Source organism: Halichoerus grypus, chromosome X (genome assembly GCF_964656455.1).
Source record: "Halichoerus grypus chromosome X, mHalGry1.hap1.1, whole genome shotgun sequence".
In the NCBI taxonomy this organism is placed as follows: Eukaryota; Metazoa; Chordata; class Mammalia; order Carnivora; family Phocidae; genus Halichoerus; species Halichoerus grypus.
This window is the reverse complement of record NC_135727.1, coordinates 125,341,697-125,365,280: the sequence shown is the minus strand read 5'-3', so window position 1 is coordinate 125,365,280 and position 23,584 is coordinate 125,341,697. Positions and strand designations below refer to the sequence as shown.

The 23,584-nt window shown below is 49.6% G+C and overlaps 1 protein-coding gene across 1 annotated transcript in view; it reads left to right on the top strand.

The window, feature by feature from the left end:
- Positions 1-1,642: 1,642 nt before the first annotated feature.
- WWC3 (WWC family member 3) overlaps positions 1,643-23,584 on the top strand; it is a 112,362-nt gene continuing 90,420 nt past the window's right edge. Inside the window, exon 1 of the mRNA XM_078065073.1 lies at positions 1,643-1,929. Within this exon, the coding sequence (XP_077921199.1) occupies positions 1,643-1,929 (287 nt within the window). The remainder of the gene's footprint in view (positions 1,930-23,584) is intronic.

Genomic DNA, 23,584 nt, shown 5'->3' with positions numbered 1-23,584 from the left:
GTCCCAGGTAGCAGTCTCCATGCCTTCACAGTCTTTAAAAACATTTCCCCCTTATAAAAGTAATATTACCATTTTACGATTTGGAGGGTAAATAATTTTTAAAAAACCGTCTCACTGAAGGAATGCAAACTACCGTGAGCGTTCTGAAAGGTTTTCCTTTAGTCTCTTCTCCTATGTATCTAGATTTGGATCACTGTTTGACTTTTTACTAGCTATTTTTATATCACCATAATAGTGTTTTAAAACCTTCCTGATACTTTCCTGCATTTCCTGGCATTAAGTCTCATGGCCAGGGAACTGGAGTACTAAGTAGCTTGGACACTTGGAGCAAGAGAGAACCCTAAAGTTGGACTTCAGTTTCCCCAGCTTGAGATGCGAGTGGAACATAAATTACCACCGAGGTTTCGAGGTTTAGGAATTGACCTGGCTTCCTGCCCAGCAGTGGCCTACTTGGGTCTCTGCTCAAACTAATCAGATCCTCCAGTCTGGAAGGTGGAAGAGCTCAAGGCAGGTCAGGGGGCCTGGCCCAGAGAGGGGACTCCGGATCAGCCCTTCTGGGGCTCTCCTGGCAGGGATGCATAAGTGGCCACCTGCCCAGCTCCCCGCTTCCAGGTGTGTCCTCCCAGCTTCACCCAAGATGACTGGCCACCGGTACCTCTTCCAGCTACCCGAACTCCCTCGGCCTCCCCTCCGGGGCTTTACCGCACTTCGCGGGACCACCTTGGGTATTCGGGAGACCCAAGGCACAGTTCCCCTCACCCCAAGTGCGCAGAGGGGAGGCTCCCAGACCTCCAAGGCCTGGGAGCAGGTAAAGTGAGGTGACCGCCCTCTCCCCCGGGGAATTGTTTGGGTCCCAGGAGTCAGCCCCAGGCGGGCCGCGCCTGCAGCTCGGGTGGGGTGCCGTCCTCCCGGCCCTCCTTCCTCTCCGCGGTGGCCCGGGGGCGGACGGACGCGGCGGCGCCCATCCTGGCCCCCGCGCGGTTTCCCGGCGAAGCGGGAGGAGGGAGGTGGTGGAATGGGAAGAGGGAGGAGCGCGCCGCGGGAGGGGAAGGAGAAGGAGGAGCAGCGGCTGGGGGGAGAAGGAGCCTCCGGCTGGGGAGCCGGAGGAGCAGCGGCAGGAGGAGGTGGGGGCCCCGGGGGTAGAGGAGAGGGTAGCCGAGGAGCCCCGGGGGAGCTTGGAGGCGGGGCAGCGGACGGAGACTGCAGGACTAGCAGCGAGCCAGGCGGTGTAGCCGAGGGGGACCGAGCGGAGGGGGCGGAGCAGCGGGAGGGGCGGGGCCTGCGCGCGCCCCGCCCCTCCCGACAGGGCCGCGCGGAGGAACGAAGATGGCCGGGCGCGCCGCGGGAATCGAGGGGCCGCCGGCAGCAGTGGCGGCGGCGGTGGCGGCTCCGGGGCTGTGACTCCACGCGTGGCGGCGATCCGAGCGACCCGGGCGGGCGAGCGGGCAGTGCGGGCGACGACGCGCAGGGCCGGGCGGGCGGCGGGCGGGCGCCGGTGCACGGGCGCCGGGCGGAGGATGCACCGGGCGCGGCGGGCGGCTCCGGGCGGCCGCCCCCGCGCCCCGGACGCCGGGCCTTAGTGCTGGCGGAGGAGGCGGCGCGCGCGGGGCGGCCGGGCGGCGGCGGCGGGGCCCGTGCGGTCATGCCGTGGCTGAGCGGCGGCCGGCGGCGGCGGCGGGGAGAGCCGCGGGAGGCCCCGCAGGAGCCGCCGCCGCCCGCGCAGCCCCCTCGGGAGCCGCCGCCGCCCGCGCCCCCTGCCGCGGCCCCCGCGCCCCCCGCGCCCTCCGCGCCGCCGCCGCCGCCGCGGGCCCGGGAGAGCGCCGAGCTGCCGTTACCCGCCGGCTGGGAGGAGGCGCGCGACTACGACGGCCGCGTCTTCTACATCGACCACAACACGCGCCAGACGTCGTGGATCGACCCCCGCGACCGGTAAGGGCGGGGCCGCGGACCGGGGCCGGGATCCGGGCGCTCCATCCCTTGGGCTCTGGGAGGGGATCGAGGACGCCGGGAGGCCTCCGGGTCTGGGCGAAGATCGCGTGTCTTCGGGGCCCCGGCCACGATCCGGGCGCCGCACGCCCCTACCCTGGGGCCTTGGACGAGGATGGAGGCGCCCCCTCTCCGGCCTCGAGCCCCCGGAGTGCGGAGCCCCGGCCGCCTCCCGGCCCCCGCTGCGGGGCCGACACAGTGACTTGGTTCCCTCACGTCACCCGCTGACCGGCGCCTGGAAGCTGGGCGCCTGGAATTTCCTCTCCCAGGGCTGACGGATGGCCCTCTTTTCCTTTTTCCGCCGCGGCCTCGCCCATCCCTCCCGGGCCTCAGCGGCCCACCGCCCCCGGCCCCGCGGTGGCCAGATGAGCTGTCATCTTGGAGCGTAAACGTGCGCTCCAGCTTCGTGGTGTGGGTTCCTTGTCTGGCGGGCTCAGCCTAGTTTCCATCCAAAGACTGGTGCCAGATGGGCCACTGCAGGGATTTCCAGTTCTTTCGGAGTTGGGAGAGCCTGCTCCCAGACTATGATGGTTGCTCTTTAGCGCCTTTTCAAAACTGAGTTAAAATTCTGATTGAAATAGCCTAGTGTACTGCAGCCAGAATGGAATATGATTAGACCCATATGCTTTTGGAGTAAACGAAAAACAAGAGTTGAATTTCAGGTTTCCTTTTTGTGCAAGATGTGAATAGGGCGCTAAGTTGTCTTATTATTCATGTGACTATATCCCATGGAGTAAAAAATGGAATCTTCTAGCATTACCAGATTGCATTTAATTAAGTTCGTGTAATGATGCTTTTCCTTAACTTTCTGTGTGATGGCTGGTTTCAGTGGTTCTGCTTTTTTGGAGAGATGCTTGTGTGTGTGTGTGTGTGTGTGTGTGTGTGTGTGTGTGTGTGTGTGTGTGTAATTGGGAATTCTGTTGAAACCAAGTGTTTCTAGTGGTTACCTGATATCTTGTTCTGTCGGGAGCAACTTATCCCTGCGCTGGGCCTGGGTTCCAGAAAGGAAATGCTGCAGGCTTCCCAGTGATTTTAAGACTTGAAAAGGCTCGGTGTGATGACATTGCTCCTGCGTCCTCCTTACCTGCACAGGAAAGGCGGCGCTGCATGGCCCTGGCGTTTGAAAATAAACTTTGGAGGAGGGAAGCTGTTGGATTATTGTTTGAAGGATCTCTCTGGGTTCAGATAGGGAAAAACAAAACAAAGCAAAATGATTGTGTTTCCCTGACATTCTCCCTGAACACAGCTAACTTCTGGACCCAGAAACTTAGATAAGTCCTAGCAGTTTTATGGGTTAAAAAGATGCTTAGTTATTTTGAAAATCAGGTGAGATCATATAATAATTTTAACCAAAGGCTAGAGCCACAGCTGTTTGATCAAGCCTTGGATGGTTCTGGAATTGGTAGAACTGCTTGGAACGGAGCGCCCTTTTATGCTGTATGTCTGTTAAAAACCCAAACAACTGGAAAATGAACCAATTAAAAATCCTGTTTGGCTTAGAAAAGGCTAAGGCTCATTTTATGAGAGTAATATAAAACAGTTGTGGTTACATTGCAGTGGGGATTCAAGATGAAAAATATAAATGTGCAACTTTCCATTTTAATGGTATGACCCAGGACATAGGTGAGCAGACCCCACAGGAGTCAGCTTGTAGAATCTTCCTTTCTGTGTGTTTCATATACGTTTCCTATGTTCTTTTTTCCAGAAATCTGTTTGTGTTACTGAATGACATTTTCACCCTTTTCAGACATCACTTACGTTAGAGATTTTTTGAAAGTCCCATTTCTAATGCTAAAAGTGTTGATAGAGTGAACAAAAGCGCATATTTTACATTTTTTATAAAGTAAAAACATGTGTATACTTTTATGGGACATTGTTTTTATAGTGAGTGAAAATTCAGCAGGGGACAGCTTGTACTTCAGCTCCCATAATACCTTGCCCGAAATATGTATGGAATGCTCAGCAAGCCACAAACATTTAAGTGGAGTCTACAGAAGGGTGTAAATGGCGAATGGTGTAATAGCCATTCTTCTTCCTCTTTCAAAACAGAACCTTGCCGATTTTTATGGGTGACTGATTATCCTTTTAAGTTGTAACTGATTTTTATTATATGGAAAAAACTGTTTGTCGGAACACATTTTCTCCATGTGCATCTGACAGTTAAAACCCTTTTTGAGTTGTGTTTAATTCACACAACTGGAAGACGGTGTTCAGGGACTTTCTCCAGCTTCCAGAGAACTGATAGGAGAGTGGCAAATAAATAAATAAATAAATAAATAAATAAATAGGTTTGTAAAGAAAATGAAATTAGGAAGGACTAAATGAATGTAGTAGGTGAGGCGAAAATTGTTGCTGACTTAAACCATTATTTCATATACAATTTAGTAAAAGCTATAATAGCGTAAGGTATGCTCCTGTAAGCAAAGTAACTGAGGGCCAAGGGTTGTAAATAATCTCTTATAGAGTTTTATTTATTTATTTATTTTTAAAGATTTTATTTATTTATTTGACGGAGAGAGGGAACACAAGCCTGGGGAGTGGGAGAGGGAGAAGCAGGCTTCCCGCAGAGTAGGGAGCCTGATGCGGGGCTTGATCCCAGGATCCTGAGATCATGACCTGAGCCAAAGGCAGACGCTTAACGACTGAACCACCCAGGCGCCCCTCTTATAGAGTTTTATAGTGATTCCATTCAATGTTGTGTTTAACAACATTTGATATTGGCAGCTCAGGGTGTGTTGGTGAATTACTGGAGTTGTAATTTCTTTCTCAGGTCACAGCCAAAAGGTTGCAAGCCTAAGGAAATAATCTTTACAGATGTGGCTACAGATGTATAAAAAAATCTCAGTATTTTCAAAACAAAGTTTTCTTGGTTTGATTTTGGACCCGCCTTAGGCTTCAATTCACTATCTCTGCAGATCAGTACTGTCTGTATAATTTTCATAGTTTCCTGCGAATCGTACCCAAAGACCTTGTTAAAAAAATATAAAGTTGATTGTTTCTATGGCTGGTAGTTTCTTTGGGTGAGTCTTGTGTGGTTTCCATTAGTTACATGTATGTATTCTACGTATATTAATTCGGAGTTCAATGACCACTCTATACAAAGATATTTGCTGTTTAGGCAGAAAACATGGGAAGAACATATTTACCTCCTTTGGAAGAATTTAGTGCCTTTGACAGTTGTGTATATGTGTGCTTCTTGTGCGATTGTGTTGATGTTACCCTGTAGATGGGCTGAGTGATTGAAACTTCATGTTCTGCTTCTTGGAGCTCAGTTGAGATTACAATACTGGAATGCCAACCTCGAGCAGCTTAAGGATGGTGGACCATATCACATTTGAGATCAAAGCAGAATATAAATAATCCTGATGGTGGTGGACGGCCCAGATTATATCATGACATAAACTTTTAGGGACCCATTTGTTCTCGAGATGGGATTTGACCTCCAATTGGAGAAATTCTGTGGTATATTAACATTCCTTTGAACAGGCTGTTGTTTTATGGAGAAAACAATCCATGGTTTGGGAATTTGCCAGGCCGGAGCCCCATATAACAGAGCCGGATGACATCATTGCCACCTTCTTGTGACCTTTATTTAGTATTAATTAATAGGAGGTTTACTATATTTACTCCACAGACTCTATTTCTGGATTATACAAACTTTCTGATAAACAGACAATGATTTCTCCGTTTTTCATATTTTAAAGATTATTGGTACTGTTTGTATGAACATGGGGGAGTGTCTTGCTTTTAAGGCCGTAAGGGGTGGGCTCCTGGAAGAATCTTTGTCCATTTAGATGATAAACAATCATTTCTTGGTCTATTCTTGGCCTAGTATCTTTTTTTTTTTTTTTAAGAAAAGTGAATGGAAAAGTCATTTCTGAAAATAGATCCCGGATGTTTAGAAATCTCTGTTTCCTTTCCTCCCTTTTCACTCTGATTTTGGAAGTGGAAATAACGTGTTCCACCTTCTCTGGTAGGTTCTGCTTCAGGAACCCGCGGGTCGGGCATTAAATGTTAAAAGCCACCTGGAGAGCCTGGTGAGCTTCTTCTAGCCTAGGTCCTTTGGTAATGTTGGTTGCCTTTCCAATACATTCAGTAAAATTACTCTGATGGATTAAAGCACAGTTAAATTCTCCTGAATTCAGTTACTCCCATTTAAATCCAGTAAAATGAAGAAATATTTACAGAGATTGTTGGCCTCCTGTGTTCTGGGAAGGCGGATGGAGACCCAGGTTTTCTGGGAGTTGGGAGACAGACGTACAAAATGAAGACAGTGGTCACGAGGTGGTGATGGCTTCTGAGAAAAGGAGGGAGGGCTCATTTGAGTCGGGGTGCGGGGTGTCTTCCATTGATTTCTTCCGTTGAGGGTTTCTCCTGGGCTTTCTGGGAGCTGGGGAGAAGAAGGAGGAATGTGAAGAAAGTGCTGGAGGCAGGAAGTGCCCGAGGGCTGTTCGGAATCACTGAGGTCAATTTCACTGAGCCAGCATCTTTGTGTGAGGGAGGTGAGACTTGGGCAAGACCACGCAGGGCTTGGAACCCTCAGCTTGGGAGTTGGAAGTGCTTGGACTGTCTTGTGCAAGCTCCTCATTTCGCAGTGCAGGCCACAGCTATGGGGACGTCCTGCTGGCAGTTGGAAGGACAGGGACTGGAGCGGAGTCCTCTGGCTGGGACCCGGTACTCTTCCTGGTATGCCACTCAGCTGCCCAAACCCCACCCACTTTTAAGTATCCTGCCTCTGTGTATTTGTTCATTCATTCATTCATTCATTCTTTCCACAACGGTTGCACAGCCCCTCCGTCCCAGGTGCTCCTCCAGGGTTCGGCTCCAGCGGTGAGCGCCAGCAGACAGGTCCCTGCCCCGTGGGGCTTTCACACCTCGCCGTGGTGAGGGCATCTTCAAAGGGTGCTTGTGCAGCTGTGGAATCTCCAGTGTCTTCTAAAGGGCGGGTCCTCTTTTTTTATTTCTTTAAAGCTCAAGGGGCTAAGGAAACGAGAGGGAAGGAGAAAGGGAGCAGGCTAGGGCAGCCCCCAGACAGCAAGCCCTGCACTTGGGTGGGTGGGCCGGCCATCGCGCCAGGCTGGAGAGCTTCTGAGCGGCTGTGATGTACGAGCCTCGGCGCCTGGGAGACAGAGCCCTGCAAGGTGAGGACGGCCTCTGCAGGCCGCGTGCAGCTCCGTCAGGACGCCAGAGAGCCACCGGGCCGGATGAGCTCTTTCTGCCGCTAGGAGCCCTGTCCCACGGGAAGGCGGCCGTCTCCACCGTGGGGGAGGCCTCTGAGTGTATGGATCAGCTGGATTCGCCCTGAAAATTATCCTCACTTAAAAAAAAATTGAGATAAGATTTCCATAGCATGAAATGTACCATTTTAAAGTGCACAATGTAGTGGTTTTTAGTATATTCACAGGCTTGTGCCACCATCACCACTGTCTAATTCCAGAACTTTCCCGTCACCCCAGAAAGAAACCCTAGAGCCATTAGCAGTCACTCCCCACCCCCCCTCAGCCCCTGGCCACTGCTCGTGTGCTTTCTCTGTAGAGTTGCCTGTTCTAGACATTTCATCTAAGTGGCATCATACACTCTGTGGCCCCCTGTGTCCGGCTTATTTTGCTCAGCGTGATCTCTCCGCGGTCCGCCCGCGTCGCAGTGTAGTCAGCGCTTCGGGCCTTTTCATTGCCAAGTGCCGCTCGGCTGCGTGGCTAGGGCACGGTTGGGAGGCCGCCCCGAAGCGCGCCCTCGTCCAGGTGTTCCGTGCGGAGTAGAGGAAGCAGGCGTGGCTCGAATTGCACTGTGTCCACTCCAGCTGTTCTCCTCCCAGAAACCTGACCGTTCCCGTGTTTACAGTGACAGAATGTAAACACGGCCTCGTGTGGCCCGTGAGCGACACGAGCTCTTGGGCGGCTCCGATCAGCTGTTGTCTGTTCTCCTTCGCTTGCTGCTTGGTCTGGCTCCCCGGTAGCTGGAGCCGGCCTCTCCCGGGCGCCAGGGGTCCCCCAGAGCCCCAGGGCCCTCTGCACGTGGTGCCCGGGGAGCCCCGCGTTTCAGGCTTCAGATCCTGTTCCCTAGCACGAGCCCCGAGGAGATTCCGGTTTCTAAAGAAGGCGTCACGACTCAGTGCGGGGTTCCGATGTTGATCTGAGGCGGACGTTTGCGGTTCTGCCCCGTGCTGGGCACCGCGGAGCTGTAACAGAGCTCTCGGGTGCGGACCGCCTGGGACCTGCTTCTCCGGCCCTAGGGAGCGTGTTTCCTTGCCCTCTTCCCCGGGTGGCCGTTCATGCAGGCCAGTGTCCGTTAGCCTGGGACGGACGGCCGAGCCTAGGTGAAGCCCGTGAGGGCTTGCAATGGGGGAGCTCGGGGCTTGGTGGCCCGACGGGCCGTGCTGGGGCCTGGCCCCCCGAGACCAGTGCGGGGGTGGCCTGGCTGCCGCCGCACACGTCTGCGCCCCGCCTCCAGCCCCTCTCGTCCAGAAATGCCCCTCACGCACACTGGCCCGCTTCTCAGAGAAAACGGACGTTTTTAAGGACGGGGGGATGCCGTCCTTCCGAAGCCTGTGGGGCTCGTTTGTGAAGTAATGCACTTCGTATGACTGATCAACTGACGGACGCAGCCGAAGCAGCGGGAAACTCCGTGCAAGTTCATGGTTTGGCATCATGGCAACTCTCAGTGCTCGCTTGGCGCTGGGCTCCCGTGCACAGCTGCCCTGTGACATGTTCAGGTCCACAGGGACCTGGGGTGTTTTTTCTATGACACGGGGAACCCACTGAAGCATTCTTGCCACATGAGAAGGAAACAGTGCGTGAATATGCAGAACACATGGAAATCCCCATCTGCCCCTTCCCAGAGGGAACCTCCCATAACAGCTTGCTGTGTGTCCTTCTCGTCCCTTCTCTACACTCTACCTAGATACATGTGCATAAAGCTGGACCTCTGTCTTGGGATTTTACATAAGTGGGATCATACTGTCAACTTGTTTTCCCCCGTGACTTGACACTTTCATTTAATATGTCTGGGTGCTCTTTCCACTATTGGAATATACAGATCTACCACCATTCTTGAAAATTTTTTTTTTTACTGAGGTCAATTTCACATAACAAAATTACTCATTTTAAAGTGAGCGACTCCGTGGGGCGCCTGGGTGGCTCAGTCGTTAAGCGTCTGCCTTCGGCTCAGGTCATGGTCCCAGGGTCCCGGGATCCTGGGATCGAGCCCTACATCGGGCTCCCTGCTCTGCGGGGAGCCTGCTTCTCCCTCTCCCACTCCCCCTGCTTGTGTTCCCTCTCTCACTGTGTATCTCTGTCAAATAAATAAATAAAATCTTTAACAAAAAAAAAAAGTGAGCGACTCCGTGGCGTTTAGTGGTCACAGTGTTGTGCACCCGCCCCCTCTGTCCAGTCCCAGAACATTTCCTTCACCCCCGAAGGAAACCCCGTCCCCATGAAGCAGCCACTCCCCGTTTCCCCCTCCCCACAGCCCCTGGCCCCCCCCACCCCCCCAGGCCGCTTTCGCTCTCTCTGGCTTTGCCAATTCTGGGCGCTCCATCTAAATGGAATCGTGGGATATGTGTCCTTTTGTGTGGGGCTTCTTTCGTCTAGCCTAATGTTTTCGAGGTTCATCCCCATTGTAGGGGTCTGGTTTTATGCTTCTGCTTTTGGTTTAATACAGGGACGTTCCCTCACGTGATCCTACCCGAGGGCAGCTGTGTGAACTGTGCCCATGGGAGCAGCCGGCACACTCTCCGAAAAATCAATTGACCATCCAGAAAAAGAGAGTTCAGCTTTTCGTTTGTTCCTTAACTTAGCCTTTGATTCGTTCCTTTGAGAAAGAGAGAAGTATAAAATCTTCCACATTTCTTTTTATCATTAGGGATGGGGAGCCAAAAAACTAATATGGAGTAAGACTTTTGAATAATCTAGATGCTACGCCTGTGCCGAGTGCCACGGAGAATAACAAACGAACATCACGCAGCCCTTTTCCTCAAGGAGCTGCAAACGCCGCCGGGGAAGCAGAGAGAGCGTCTGCGGAGTAAGAAGCCAGCGCCCCAGTGGTTACCAGCGTGCTGCCCGCGGGGACGGGGGGCGCGGCGGGGCAGCCCTCAGGCCAGAGACCGACGCCCCAGCCAAGCTCCTGCCCCCCCCACCCCGCGCCACGCAGCCGTGCAAGGCCCTGAATGTCCCTGTGCCTAGATTTTCTCACACAGATAAGGAGGATGACGATACTTGTTAGTCGATGAACCAATGTTTCTGTGTAAATTGTTTCCCGAGCATCATGGCTGGCCCTGGGAGATCCTAGGACAGGGTTGGCCATCAGTAGCCCATAGGCCGGACCCAGCCCACCGCCTGCTTTTATCCAGCCTGCAGGAGAAGAATGGGCTTTCCATTTTTAAGTGGCTGAAGAAGAATAAAAAGAAGAGTAGTGTTTTGTGAAATTCACATTTCAGTGTCCGTGAATAAAGTTTTATTGGAGCTTAGGTCCACATGCTGTGGCTGCTTTCGAGCTATAACTGACTGCAAGGACAGACTTAAGTTGCTGGACAGAGACTGTGTGGCCCACCAAGCTGAAAATATTACCGTCGGGCTCTTTACAGAAAATGTTTGCTGACCCCAGATCTTAGAATACAGGATTCATTAAGGTAACCGTCGGTCAGTGGCCGTGCAGGGGGTGGGGCCCAGGGTAAGACCCGAAGACCCCAGTGGGAAGTCTAACCACCTAGAGGAAAGGGGCTCGGGATCATAAAAGCCAGTGGGGACGTTTTAGTCAAGGAACCCCTCCATAGAAACGTCTTCAAAAAGGATGTTGTATCTGTTGTAAGACAACCAGGGATAGTTAGATTAGATCATTTAAATAATATGTAAATTAAGACTAAGGAGGCAGGAAAATAACCACATTTAGAAAGGTTTTCATTAGGGGCACCTGGGTGGCTCAGTCAGCTAAGCATCCGACTCTTCGTTTCGGCTCAGGTCATGATCTCGGGGCCGTGAGATTGAGCCCCGTGTTGGGGAGCCTGCTTAAGATTCCCTCTCCCTCTCCCTCTGCCCCCACCCCCAGTGCTCTCTCTCTGTTTCTCTCTCCTTATGGAAAAAAAAGAAAAAAGATTTTCATTAAAAATACACATTTAATTCTGGGGATCTAGTGTACAGCATTGTGATTATAGTTAACAGTACTGTATTGTATCCTCAAATTGCTAAGAGAGTAGATCTTAAATATTGTCAGCACAAAAAGAAAATGGTAAATATGTAACGTGATAGAGGTGTTAGCTAATGCTGTGGTGGTAATCATATTGCAATATGAGTATCAAATCGTCATATTGTGTACCTTAAACTTACACAATATTATATGTCAATTATATCTCAGTAAAGCTGGAAAGAATACACAGTTAAAAAGCTAAGGTTTAGGGGCACCTGGGTGGCTCAGTTGGTTAATCATCTGCCTTGGGCTCAAGTCATGATCCCAGGTCCTGGGATTGAGCCCCAGGGAGCCCGCTTCTCTGTCTCCCTTTGCCCCTTCCCCTGCTTGTGCTCCCCCTCTCTCTTTCAAATAAATAAATAAAATCTTAAAAAAAAAAAAAAAAAAAGCTAAGGCTTAAAGCTACAAAAAGCTTTAGTTCCTGGGAGAATTTGAGTAAGGGACTCGTTCTTTTGTGCTCCTGGGTAAATGCTCCCCCCCACCTGTACTTTATGAACTTCAGTGGGCTTTAAAGGCCCATTAGGGGAATTGTATGTGTGCACATATGTGCCTGCTCAGAACATGCAGATGGAAAGAAGAAATCCGACTGTTCCCTACCCTTCCACATCCCCCTTCGCAGACCTGGAGGTGCAGAAAAGACCCTCTGAGACCAGTGTTAATAGGGAGAGCCCTTTATTAGCCCGTTCCTTGTCAGAACAAACTGAGAGGCAGTCAAACCCCAAACCACCATATGATTCCAGGCAACACAACACACAGAAGGAAATTGGTATGATTCTGTTTATATAGCGTTCTTAAAATAATGTTAGAGAGATGGAGAACAGATCAGTAGTTGCCAAGGGTTAGGGATGGGGGGCAGGGGTAGATGTGGCTCTGAAAGTCGCTCGAGGGAGGCTTGTAGTGGGATATTTCTAGATCTTGATTGTGGTTATGGAAGCTACAAATGTGATGAAATGGCCGGGAACTAGTACGTGATATGTACAGCCGCTCACACAGCGGGAACTCCGAGGAAGCTGTGTGGCGCGTACCAGGGTCAGTTACCTGGTCGGGCTTTGTGCCGTGGTTATTATGCCAGATGTGACCCTGGGGGGAGACTGGGTGGAGGACACTCCCCATACATTTCTTGGCAACTTTCTGTGAATCTATGATTGTTTCAAAATAAAAAGTTAAAAAAGAAAAAAAAAAAGAGATCAGAGAATGAAGGGACCAAGCAGTTACAGTTTTTTGTTTTTTGTTTTTTTTTTAATTTAAACCATTTCCCTTCCTTTAACTTACTTAGATTTTACTCTGCTTTTTCTACACAGTACCCGAGCACATTGTGGGTCCTCAATAAATGTTGAATGCAATTATGCATTTAGAAACAGGTTTTACGTATTTGTGTATTTCTGTATTTCACTTCGTTTTTCTCATATATTCTAGAGTTCTCAAGAGCGGTCCTCTTTGTCAGCTTCAGAGCCCACATTTTGTTGGCGTGGCCACCCTTGTCTTGACTCAGGGGATGTGACCCTCTCTGCAGCTCCTGGCGAAGTCCTGCTTGCTCAAAGCCAGTGGGTCTCACCTAGGAGTGATTCTGTCCCCCTCTCCCCCCACCCCCCGCCCCGGGGCCATTTGGCAACGTCTGGTGACATTTTTGATTGTCGTAACTGGGGGTTGGGGATGGGGTGCAACTGGCATTTAGGAGGTAGAGGCCAGGAATGCTGTTAAGTGTCCTACCATGCATAGGACAGCCCCTGCCACAATGAACGGTGCTTTGGCCCCAGATATCAGTGGCGTCTAAGGCCGCTCTGAGCCTGTCCTAGAGCAGCTAGGCCTGCGGTTGGCTGGGGCAGGAGCACACAGCCCAGAGCTGTGCACTGAGCACAGGGGGAGGTGTGAGACAGGCACAGTTGAGGACAAGGCCCTTTGTTCCCATGGACCTACGTGGAAGGAACTCCTCTCCCTGCTGATTGATGTCCTGTCTCCACCCAAATTCAGAGCTGCCACAAAACCCAGGAGGGAGCTGGCTGAGAAGCTGAGGGTGGCATTGGGGAGAGGCCGCATCCTTGGTAAGGTGGGTGGTGGCTGACTGAAGGTTCTAGAGCTACTTGCCTACAGCACCTTTTCTTATATGAAATGTGAAATGGCAACGTCTACTTATCCTTCAAAGCTGGTCGAACTGCGGTTTCTGTTATTTGCAACCAGCCGAGGTGTCATCAGTCATGTGCTGCTTCCATGTAGCTTCCATCACCCACGTTCTGATTGTTGGGGCCGTAGGCCGCCCCCGGGCAGCTGTGCCATCGTTCAGTAAATAGTCCTCTGGTTCTGACCAGTTAGATCGCCTCTTGATATTTACCATCATACGAATGCTGTAATTAGAGTGCTGCTGATGTGCGGTCGTTTTCTCCGTAGTGCTGTTTTTTCCACGTTTGCTTCAGGAGATCGTCATAGGCATGGGATGAATGCAAACCAGTGGTTGGTTGGTTGGTTTTAATACACATCTATTTTGGAATGTTTTAGAATTACAGAAAAGTTGTGAAGGTAAGACAGTTTCCCCCATTGTTAACATCTTATTTCACCATAGTGTATCTGTCAACGCTAAGAAGCCAGTTTTGTTCTGTTACTAGAACTCCAGACATTATTTGGGTTATACCAGTTTTTCCACTAATGTCTTTTTTCTGTTCCAGGAGTTTTTAGAACTGTTGAGTTGTTGGTATTTGTATAGCTCAAACCTAATATTTGTAAGTTTCTCCTGTATCTCTCTTTTGTGGGTGTTCATTTATCTTTCGTGCATTTGACAGACTTGGTAGAAGTGCTCTGAGGCTTCATTTCATTTAGGCTAGTCACGTCATATGGCATTCATTGAACAGTGATTTGTGGAGAACGTTCTGTGCTTTCTCCAGCTCTTCCCCAGCCTCACACCCATCCCAGCATTAAACTGTGGTGTGCAGCACTGCAGTCCCCGAGTACTGGCTAGATTTCACATGAAAAGGGAAGGGTAGATGAACCTCAAAGACACACAAGACAACGTAATGTCCCCCAAAGGCAAATCCATAGAGCTCGAAAGTAGATGACTGGTTGCCTGGGGCCGGAGGTAGGAAAAGGGAGTGACTGCCAGTGGGCACCAGGGATGTTACTGTGGTGATGGGAATGTTCTTAAACTGGATTATGTTTTGTACAACTTGGTAAATTTACTAAAAATTACTGAATTGTACACATAAAAGGGGAGGATTTTATGGTATGCAGATTATACCGCAATAAAATTGTCTTATTTATTTACTTTTAAAAGATTTGTTCATTTATTTTAGAGAGGGAGTGAGTGCGTGAGCGGGGTGCGGGGGAGAGGGAGAGAAAGAATCCTCAAGTAGAGTCCCCGCTGGGTGCGGAGCCCGATACGAGCTCCGTCCCAGGACCCGGAGATCATGACCTGAGCCCAGATCAAGAGCCCCCTCAGTAGAATTGTTTAAAAAAAAATCTTTTAAAGTGAACCTGTTTTTACATTCAAGTGGTTACTTTGCTTTGGTGGTTGGACAGACCAGGCTATGTAGGTTAGACTTGGCAGCCTCTAACCGTGCAAAAGGCTTCTGGGCTCCTCAGAATGTCCATGCAATATAATACTGTATGTCAACTATACTTCCATTAAAAATAAAAAAAGCTTGGGGCACCTGGGTGGCTCAGTCAGTTAAGCGTCTGCCTTCGGCTCAGGTTATGATCTCAGGGTCCTGGGGTCGAGCCCCGTGTCGGGCTCCCTGCTCAGCGGGAAGCCTGCTTCTCCCTCTGCCTGCCGCTCCCCCTGCTTGTGCTCTCGCTCTCTCTGTCAAATAAATAAATAAAATCTTAAAATAAAATAAAATTTAAAAAGCTTGGAGCGCCTGGGTGGCTCAGTTGGTTAAGGGAATTTATCTTCTAGCACTGCTATTTGTTTTAGAATAGTTGATGTGATACCTGATGACGTGGCAGTGTTTGGAGTAAAATGAAGTTTGTGGCTAAAGGACCAGTTGATACTTGGGCCTTTAAATATCAGCATTCTTATCTTTCACACATTTTTTTTTTTAAAGATTTTTATTTATTTGACAGAGAGAGACACAGCGATAGAGGGAACACAAGCAGGGGGAGTGGGAGAGGGAGAAGCAGGCCTCCCGCCGAGCAGGGAGCCCGATGTGGGGCTCGATCCCAGGATCCTGAGATCATGACCTGAGCCGAAGGCAGACGCTTAACGACTGAGCCACCCAGGCGCCCCACTTTCACACATTTTTGGAAGAACTTCTTAAAATTGTAGTACGTGCTTTTCGTTTCATATATATATATATATTTTTTTTTTTTAAATTTATTTATTTGACAGAGAGACAGAGAGAGAGCACAAGCAGGGGGAGGGGCAGAGGGAGAGGGAGAAGCAGGCTCCCCGCAGAGCAGGGAGCCCGATGCGGAACTCAATCCCAGGACCCTGGGATCATGACCTGAGCCGAAGGCAGACGCTTAACCGACTGAGCCACCCAGGCGCCCCTCGTTTCTTAGATATATTAAAACGTGACATTTTCTTGATAGGGTTTGGATGGGTGAACAGGGGCATTGGTATGTCCCGGAATGTACCACTAACCATAGGGACCTCCCAAGTGTGGTGAGCCCCAACTTTAGCCATAGACGGTCTTGAGTCTGACTCCTGGCTCTGCCATTGGATATGTGTCCTAAGGCAGTATTTGGGCCCTCTGAGCCTCAGTTTCCTCTTCCATAAAATGGGGACACTTGGATCAATGTCTAGTGCATAATAGACACATTTTAATTGTTTTTTGTGATCATATTAGTCATTCCACATTGTGTCTTCGGTATCTTTTTTCTTTTGCCTATCAAACTTTCCTCCCTCCGTCATATCACTTGTGCTTCTGAGTTGCTTCGTTATTTTCCTCGTAGCTCTGTGGCCCTGGGGGCCCACCAGTGTACAGACAGGCGGTCAGAGGTTATCATACCTGTTTTTCCTCTCTGCTTGCAGCTGTTCTTTGCCTTCTCTTGGTTTTGTGGCTGGGTAAGTGAAGTTGCTGGAAATGAAATGTTACTGAAGATAATTAACAGATTAGAGCAGAGCCATCAAACTTTTTTGGTAAAGGGCTAGAGAAGAAATAGTTTAGGCTTTCCAGGCCACGGGGTGTCTGTTGCAACCACTCAGCTCTGCTGTTGTAGCTCAGAAGCAGCCAGAGACAGTCCCGAAATGTGGATGGGCCTGGCTGTGCTTCAGTAAAGCTTTGTTGATAAAGATGGGAAGCAGGCTGGGTTTGGACCATGGGCCCTACTTGGCCAATCCGAGAATGACGTCATGCTTGTTTGTGTACTGTGTTAACACACCCAAAGCTTTCTCATGTTTAACTTTCATTATTGTCACGTTAGCTTAGATACAAATCTGAGGGGCGCCTGGGTGGCTCAGTCGTTAAGCGTCTGCCTTCGGCTGAGGTCCTGATCCCAGGGTCCTGGGATCGAGCCCCGCATCGGGCTCCCTGCTCAGTGGGAAGCCTGCTTCTCCCTCTCCCACTCCCCCTGCTTGTGTTCCCGCTCTCACTGTGTCTCTCTCTGTCAGATACAAATCTGAAAATACCCCAAATATGTACGGAATTATTCATTTCCAGGTTTTGGTATCATCTGGTTCTGGAACTTGGTATTCGTAGCACTCAGGGATGTCGGAGACTCTGAAATAATTCACATCATATGATTAGACCTCGTTCCGTAGTTAATGTTGGATACTTAATATTGGACAAGTATTAAGAATAGGTGAAGTTGATTCAAGGTCAAGATGTTCAGCTACACCTTCCCAGCAACCTTGTGCAATATCTACAAGACGGTTTTCGTATGCGTATTAATAGCTTTTGGCTGTACATTGAACGGATGAACTTAGTTTTGAGATAATTTTAAGTTTGCCCAAATCACTGTGCTGTTTGGGCCTTGGAAGGGCTTCTCAGAGCACGGGTCCACGTCCATCCCAGCACCTCGGGAAAGTTCTCACTCTTGCGGGGCTCACATGCCAGTGGGGGGAGACGGGAAAGGGGGTGAAATGGGGTTGGAGGGAGGCGGTGAAAAACAATTCACAGTCATTTCAACAGTTGACGTAGATATTTTCCTAGCAGCATGTGGCCAAAGCTGTAAAAGATACTTCCACCCTCCCTTAGATTCAGCAGCTCCACTAAAACAAGGGTTGTCAGCGAGGGGCGGCTTTGTCCTCCAGGGGACATGTGACAGTGTCCGGAGACAGGTGCGGGCGTGCCGGCACGTAGCGGGTGGAGGCCGGGCCGCCGCTCAGCATCCCAGCTCAGCATCCCACCGCGCACAGGGCAGCGGCACCACAGAGAATGATCCGGCCCATGTGTCAGCCGCGCCGAGGCTGGGAACCTGCCCCAGGGGCACGCTGATAAAGCACCCCCCCGTGGGGCTCGCATTGCAGTGGTGGCAAGTGGCAGTAACCGACCCCATCGGTGCTCACTCTGGGCCAGGTGGCCAGGCAGGGTGGCGAGTTTGTAGGGGCTGCCAGGGGAGGCCTCGCTGTTAAGGTGAGGAGGTGAGGAGGGAGCCCGGGGTGTCTGGGGGCTGAGGCTTTCGCGGAGAAGGAAGCGCAGGTGCTGAGGCTCCGGGGATGGGGGAGAGTGGTTGGCAAGAGGTGCTCCTGACGTGTTTAAGGGCACACAAAGGTGTGCCATTGCGGGGACTCTGCCTGGGACTCTGAGCAGGTCAGGGAGCCTTCTGTTGGGGAGACTTACCATTTTATTGGGGTCTCTCTGACTGCTGTGAGGGGACTGAGAGGGAGGGAGCTGAAGCAAGAAGACTGGGCAGGAGATGGGGACTGAGACGGAGAGGTCGCGGTGGGCGTGCTCCCAGACCTAGGCATGGTTTCTTAAGGACCTGGGCCCCGTGTTGCAGTGGCCCGTCTGCTTCACCCCTGCTCTTGAGGCCCTCCCTCAGAGCCCTTGCAGGCTTGGAGGAGCGGGGTTCGGCCAGAACGGAGAGTGTGGCTGTCCTGTTTGGATCAGCACAAAGGAGCTGGGCCTTTTGCCTGTGCTGTTCCTCAGCTTTGCTCCTGGTGGCTACGAGGAAGTCTGTGGAACAGGAAATGTGCAGCAGATGTATTTTGTTCTTGTTATTTTAGCAGTTGAGCTGTGTGGGGACTTACAGGGTATGTCTTTAGAGAAGATTTATATATGCTTTTGGAATGCCCATTTCATGTTACAAATTCTCGTGTTGAGAACCTGATGTTTTATTATTACTTTAAAAAAAGTGGCGGGTAGTTGCTTTCTAATGGTTGGATGGTTTGGGATCTAAAATGATAAGATACGAGCCTGTGGTGGCCAACCCTGCAGAGTTTTTTCCCGTTGTGACTTTTCTTTAGAAGCACTGTGGTGCAATTTTGTTTGCCACATGTAGGCTGCTTCAGAAGGCGTCTCACGTAGATTATTCTGTGATTGATCTGGCCCAGGTTAACCCAAGATTGTCATCTCCTTAATCTCAGTTTTAAAAGCCGAGACATCAGAAACCAAACCCTCCGTCCTCCAGTATCATAAACCTCCCAAATGTCACCATGCAGATGGCATATTGACAAAAATGTCGAGGATTACCAAGAATAGCTTCTTGCATTCACATGTGTATCTAGGGGAGAAGGACAGAGCAGCATTTCCATTTTAAGTGCCACCACAGTGGTCAGAACCAATAATTCCTCTTTGAGCAACTCTCAACACTCAGCTCTATCTTGGAGCTTTCGACATACTTACTTTTAATTTTTAAATACAGACTTGTGTATTTATTATGCCTTTAAAATTATGAATATTTTTCTTATGCCATATATCACCCAGCTCCTTTAAAAATACAAATCGCTCTAAAGTTTGATATAGACATGTAACTGATAAAACACACGATTTCCCTGAGTCATTGTCAGCATCTCAGTCTGAAATCTAGTGCCAGCTCAGTAAATAGTTGTGATCCAAATTCTGTGTTTCCTTCAGATGGGCTGATTTTTATCTTGTGTAAAGTGGAGAAACCTGTCACTTTTTTGCCATCTGTTTTGGGGTGCTTGGTAGCCACGTTTTCATTGGTTGGAGTGGCTGTCATCCCTTTTTTGCACCAGTGAAAATAACAACCTGGCATGCCACTTTGGGGACAAAGGCTGTTTTTGTCATTTTCAGGGTTATAAAACCATGTGGGTTAAGCCCAGCCAGGTGGTGGGGAAAGGGGCAAGAGCTAAGCTGGTTCTTCTACCTCCCTGAGCTGCGAGATCAGTTCCTGGAACGCTCTCCAAACTCATAGTAGTTCAAAGACAACTTGGATTGCACAGGAGCTAGTCAGTGTCGCCGGTGAGCTCTTCAGTGATGGTGCCTCTTAGTCTTTCCTCTTTTTCCCATTTTTTTTTAAAGATCTTATTTATTTATTTATTTGAGAGAGAGAGAGAGAGTGAGTGGGGGGAGGAGCAGAGAGAGAGGAACAAGCAGATTCTGCACTGAGCTCGGAGCCCGACACGGGGCTCGATCCCATGACCCCGAGATCATGACCTGAGCCGAAATCAAGAGTCGGATACTTAACTGACTGAGCCACCCAGGCACCCTTCCCGTGGTCTTCTTTATGTTTCACTGGTGTTTGGTTGCTTTACCTCTCCACCTGGAGTTGAAGAAGGTGCTTTGGCGCATTCCAAACTACGAAAATAAACAAAGAATCGAAATTTTTCCATGAAGCCGACCAATGACATAATGATACCACAGGCATATGAGTTACTGGAATTGGTTTTATAAAGCAGTTGGCTGGTCATGTTTTCATGTTTGCAAAGCTGGGAGGTGTAAGAAGTGGTTGGGTTTTTTTCTCACCAAAAAGGTAGCCCTACAGTAAAGTTGATACATTCTTGTATTTAATGAATGGATTTCAAAGAAACTGAAGTGAAGTTGTTTTTTCCTCCTGTGCAAGTAAAGGTGAAACAGAAGTGTGACCTTCAGGCCATCGCTCTTTTGATAATTAGGTCTTACACTTGCTAGAAAGATAGGATCAAAGTCAGAACTCTCCAGAAGTAAGGAAAAGAAAGTGCTGGAGAAAGTGTCAGTTGCAGTGCAGTTTGTTTATAAAGGAGCAAATGAAATTTACTCTGTGCAGTGGTCCCTCATGGTAAGGACCTCCACGCTAGTGGAGTTGTGTAATAAAACAGTGTCTCACCATCTCCGATCCGTATTAGTAAAACGAGATTTCTGAAATACCTATAGTGCACAGGACTGGAGCAGCCTAGGCTGGAAGCCACAGGCATCGTTCTGTTTCCAGGCGGCTCCTCAGGTTTCCTCCGGAATCTCAGACTGCGTGTTGCCATCGACAGTCAGGGGGCCACGTCCTTTTCTGGCAGGCTCCATCTCCAGCCATGGATGGTTAGCCGGCTCAGGGTGAGAGCAGTCTTTCGTGGGGCTGACCCAGGCCGCAGCTTCAGGCTCTCCTACCCCCTTGGGTCTTAGTTGCTTCCCAAGAGAGCCATTAACATTTGCCCTTACTTCGTGTTCATAATGAGCACACCATGTTCGGTGCTTATCGAGGACACCTCTCCTGTTTGCGTTCGTCTACGCAGACTAAACTCTGGGTCCTCCCATCGTTCTGGGGGCCTGATTTTGAATCCACACATTGTCCTGGTTATGTTGCTCTCGAGTGCCTCGTAGCTGTGATTTTGTCACCGCTTTTTATTTCCAAGTGTTACATATCTATTTATATTTTAAAAAATGCATTGATTTTATTTTTTTTCCGGAGGGATGGAGGGACAGCATGTCATACTCTTTGCCCATGATGAGTGTAACATCAGGTAAAACCCTGCGGTCTTAGCCACAGAAATTCTCTCATTTCTGTGTTAATTTAGAGTTGTACATATACATATCCAGTGTCCTAACCTGGTGCTTTTCTTTTTTTTTTTTAAAGATTTTATTTATTTGACAGAGACACAGTGAGAGAGGGAACACAAGCAGGAGAAGTGGGAGAGGGCGAAGCAGGCTTCCCGCGGAGCAGGGAGCCCGACTCGGGGCTCGATCCCAGGACCCTGGGATCATGACCTGAGCTGAAGGCAGACGCTTAACGACTGAGCCACCCAGGCGCCCCAGCCTGGTGCTTTTCAATCCTAGATGCCAGATTAACCTGGGGAGCTGTATATTTGTGTATATTGGCATTTACACACACGCACACGGGCCCCCCCTTAGGAGATTCTTTTTTTTTTTTTTTTTTAAAGATTTTATTTATTTATTTTGACAGAGAGAGAGAGACAACGAGAGAGGGAACACAAGCAGGGGGTAATGGAAGAGGGAGAAGCAGGCTTCCCGCGGAGCAGAGAGCCCCATGTGGGGCTCGATCCCAGGACCCTGGGATCATGACCCGAGCCGAAGGCAGACGCTTAACGACTGAGCCACCCAGGCGCCCCCCCCTTAGGAGATTCTGATCAGCAGGGCCCAGGAAGCCCCGTTACCCATTTTTCTCCCATTTTGAAAGACTGAGGTAAAATTCACATAACGTGAAATTAACCGCTAACCATTTTAAATGGTTAAGTCATTGGCATTTAGTACATTCACAGTGTTGTGCAACCACTATGTCTGTCTAGTTCCAAGATACTTTCACCACCAAAAAGAAAACCTTGTACCCATTAAGCAGTCACTCCCTATTCCTCCCTCCTTTCTGGCTGCTTTCTGCCTCTATTGTTTGCCAATTCTGGCCATTGCATAGAAATGGGATCACAGAATATATGGTCTTCGGCGTCTAGCGGGCTGTTTTCAAGGTTCATCCGTTTTGTAGCACGTGTGGGGGCTTCGTTCCTTTTTATGGCCGCGTACCATTTCACCGTACGGAAGGAGCACATCGTGTCTATCCCTTCATTCGAGGATGGACATTTGAGTTGTTTCCACCGTTTGGCTGTTGTGAATAGGGCTGCTGTGAACACACACTACACGTATCTGTTTGAACGCCTGCTTTCAGTATCGTTGATCACGTACCTGGGATTGGATTTGCTGGGTCGTATGGTAATTCTATGTTTAACTTTCTGAGGAGCCACCGAACCATTTTCCATTCCTACCAGCAGTGTAGGAGGGTTCTGGTGTCTCCACGTCCACTTCAGTTCTTGTTGTTTTCTGTTTTTTGTTTGCTTTTTTAAAAAATGGCCATCCTGGTGGGGGGTGGGAATGCAGTGGTATCTATTTTTTTTTTTTTAAGATTTTATTTATTTATTTGACAGAGACCACAAGCAGGGGGAGTGGCAGGCAGAGAGAGAGGGAGATGCAGACTCCCTGCTGAGTAGGGAGCCGGATGCGATAAGGGCTCGGGGCTCGATCCCAGGACCCCGGGATCATGACCTGAGCGGAAGGCAGCCGCTTAACCGGCTGAGCCACCCAGGCGCCCCCTAGTGTGGTTTTGATGTGCATTTACGTGATGATTAATGATAGTATCTTTTCATGTGCTTGTTGGCCATTTGTATACCTTGGAGAAATAAATATCTATTCAAGCCTCTTGCCTGTTTTTACATTGGGTTGTTTGCCTTTTTGTTGTTAAATTTGACAATTTGTTTCTACATTCTGGATCCTGGACCCTTAGCAGACATGACAATTTGCAACTGGTGTCCATTTTTTCTTAAAAGTTCTGGTGGGTTTGATTAGCAGCCATGCTCGAGAACCACAGATCTGGACCAGTGATTCCTGAGGCATCCTATAAGATACCAAGAAAGCTTTCTAAAAACCAACAAACAAAACCCCTCCAAAATGCAGACCCCTTCCCTCAAGCTACCCTGGGGTTCTGAGAAGCTCCTCCTCCCCAAAAAACAAATAACTGCATGACAAAGCAGTAGTTAGAGGTGACTGATGACCTGACCAAATGGACAGGTGTCATTAAAACAGAGAATCCAGCAGTTCCATAGAGAATCAGCCAGCATCAGCTCCCTGCTCCCCCTTCTCCAGAATGTTCTGTGTAGGGCATTTGTTAAATGTGTAGTAGGCTGCCCTTCATCATGCTCAAGCACGTTGCAGGATGGCCTGGCCCTCCTGAAGTACCAGCACCAAGACTTGCCATGTTGTTTGGCCTCTCAGGAGGTTACATTTCGTCTGCCTGTTTCTTCTGTGCCAGGGGGCAGGGCACCTCAGCATTTGCATGTAGGCCGTGGAGCTGGGCACTTAGTATTTCTTTTCAGTTTCTTCTGATGGACAGAGGACTGTTGGTGCTTCCTTGAAACATCCTTTTAATCATATTAATGTGGAATGTTGTTTCCACTCTAAAGGAATACATTATCCACCCGTTTTCCCCCTACCTTGTGTACCCTTAATTCCAAAGGATGGCTGGAGGCTTGGCTCAAAACCGAGAAGGTGTGATGGTTCTGGGCCAGTTGGTGGAACTTTCTAGTGAAAGAAGTTCTCATCTGATCTGATAGGAAGCTGGGCATGGGTGGAGAGGGCAGGACCCCCAGGGCTCTGCTTCATAGGAATCTCTTAAG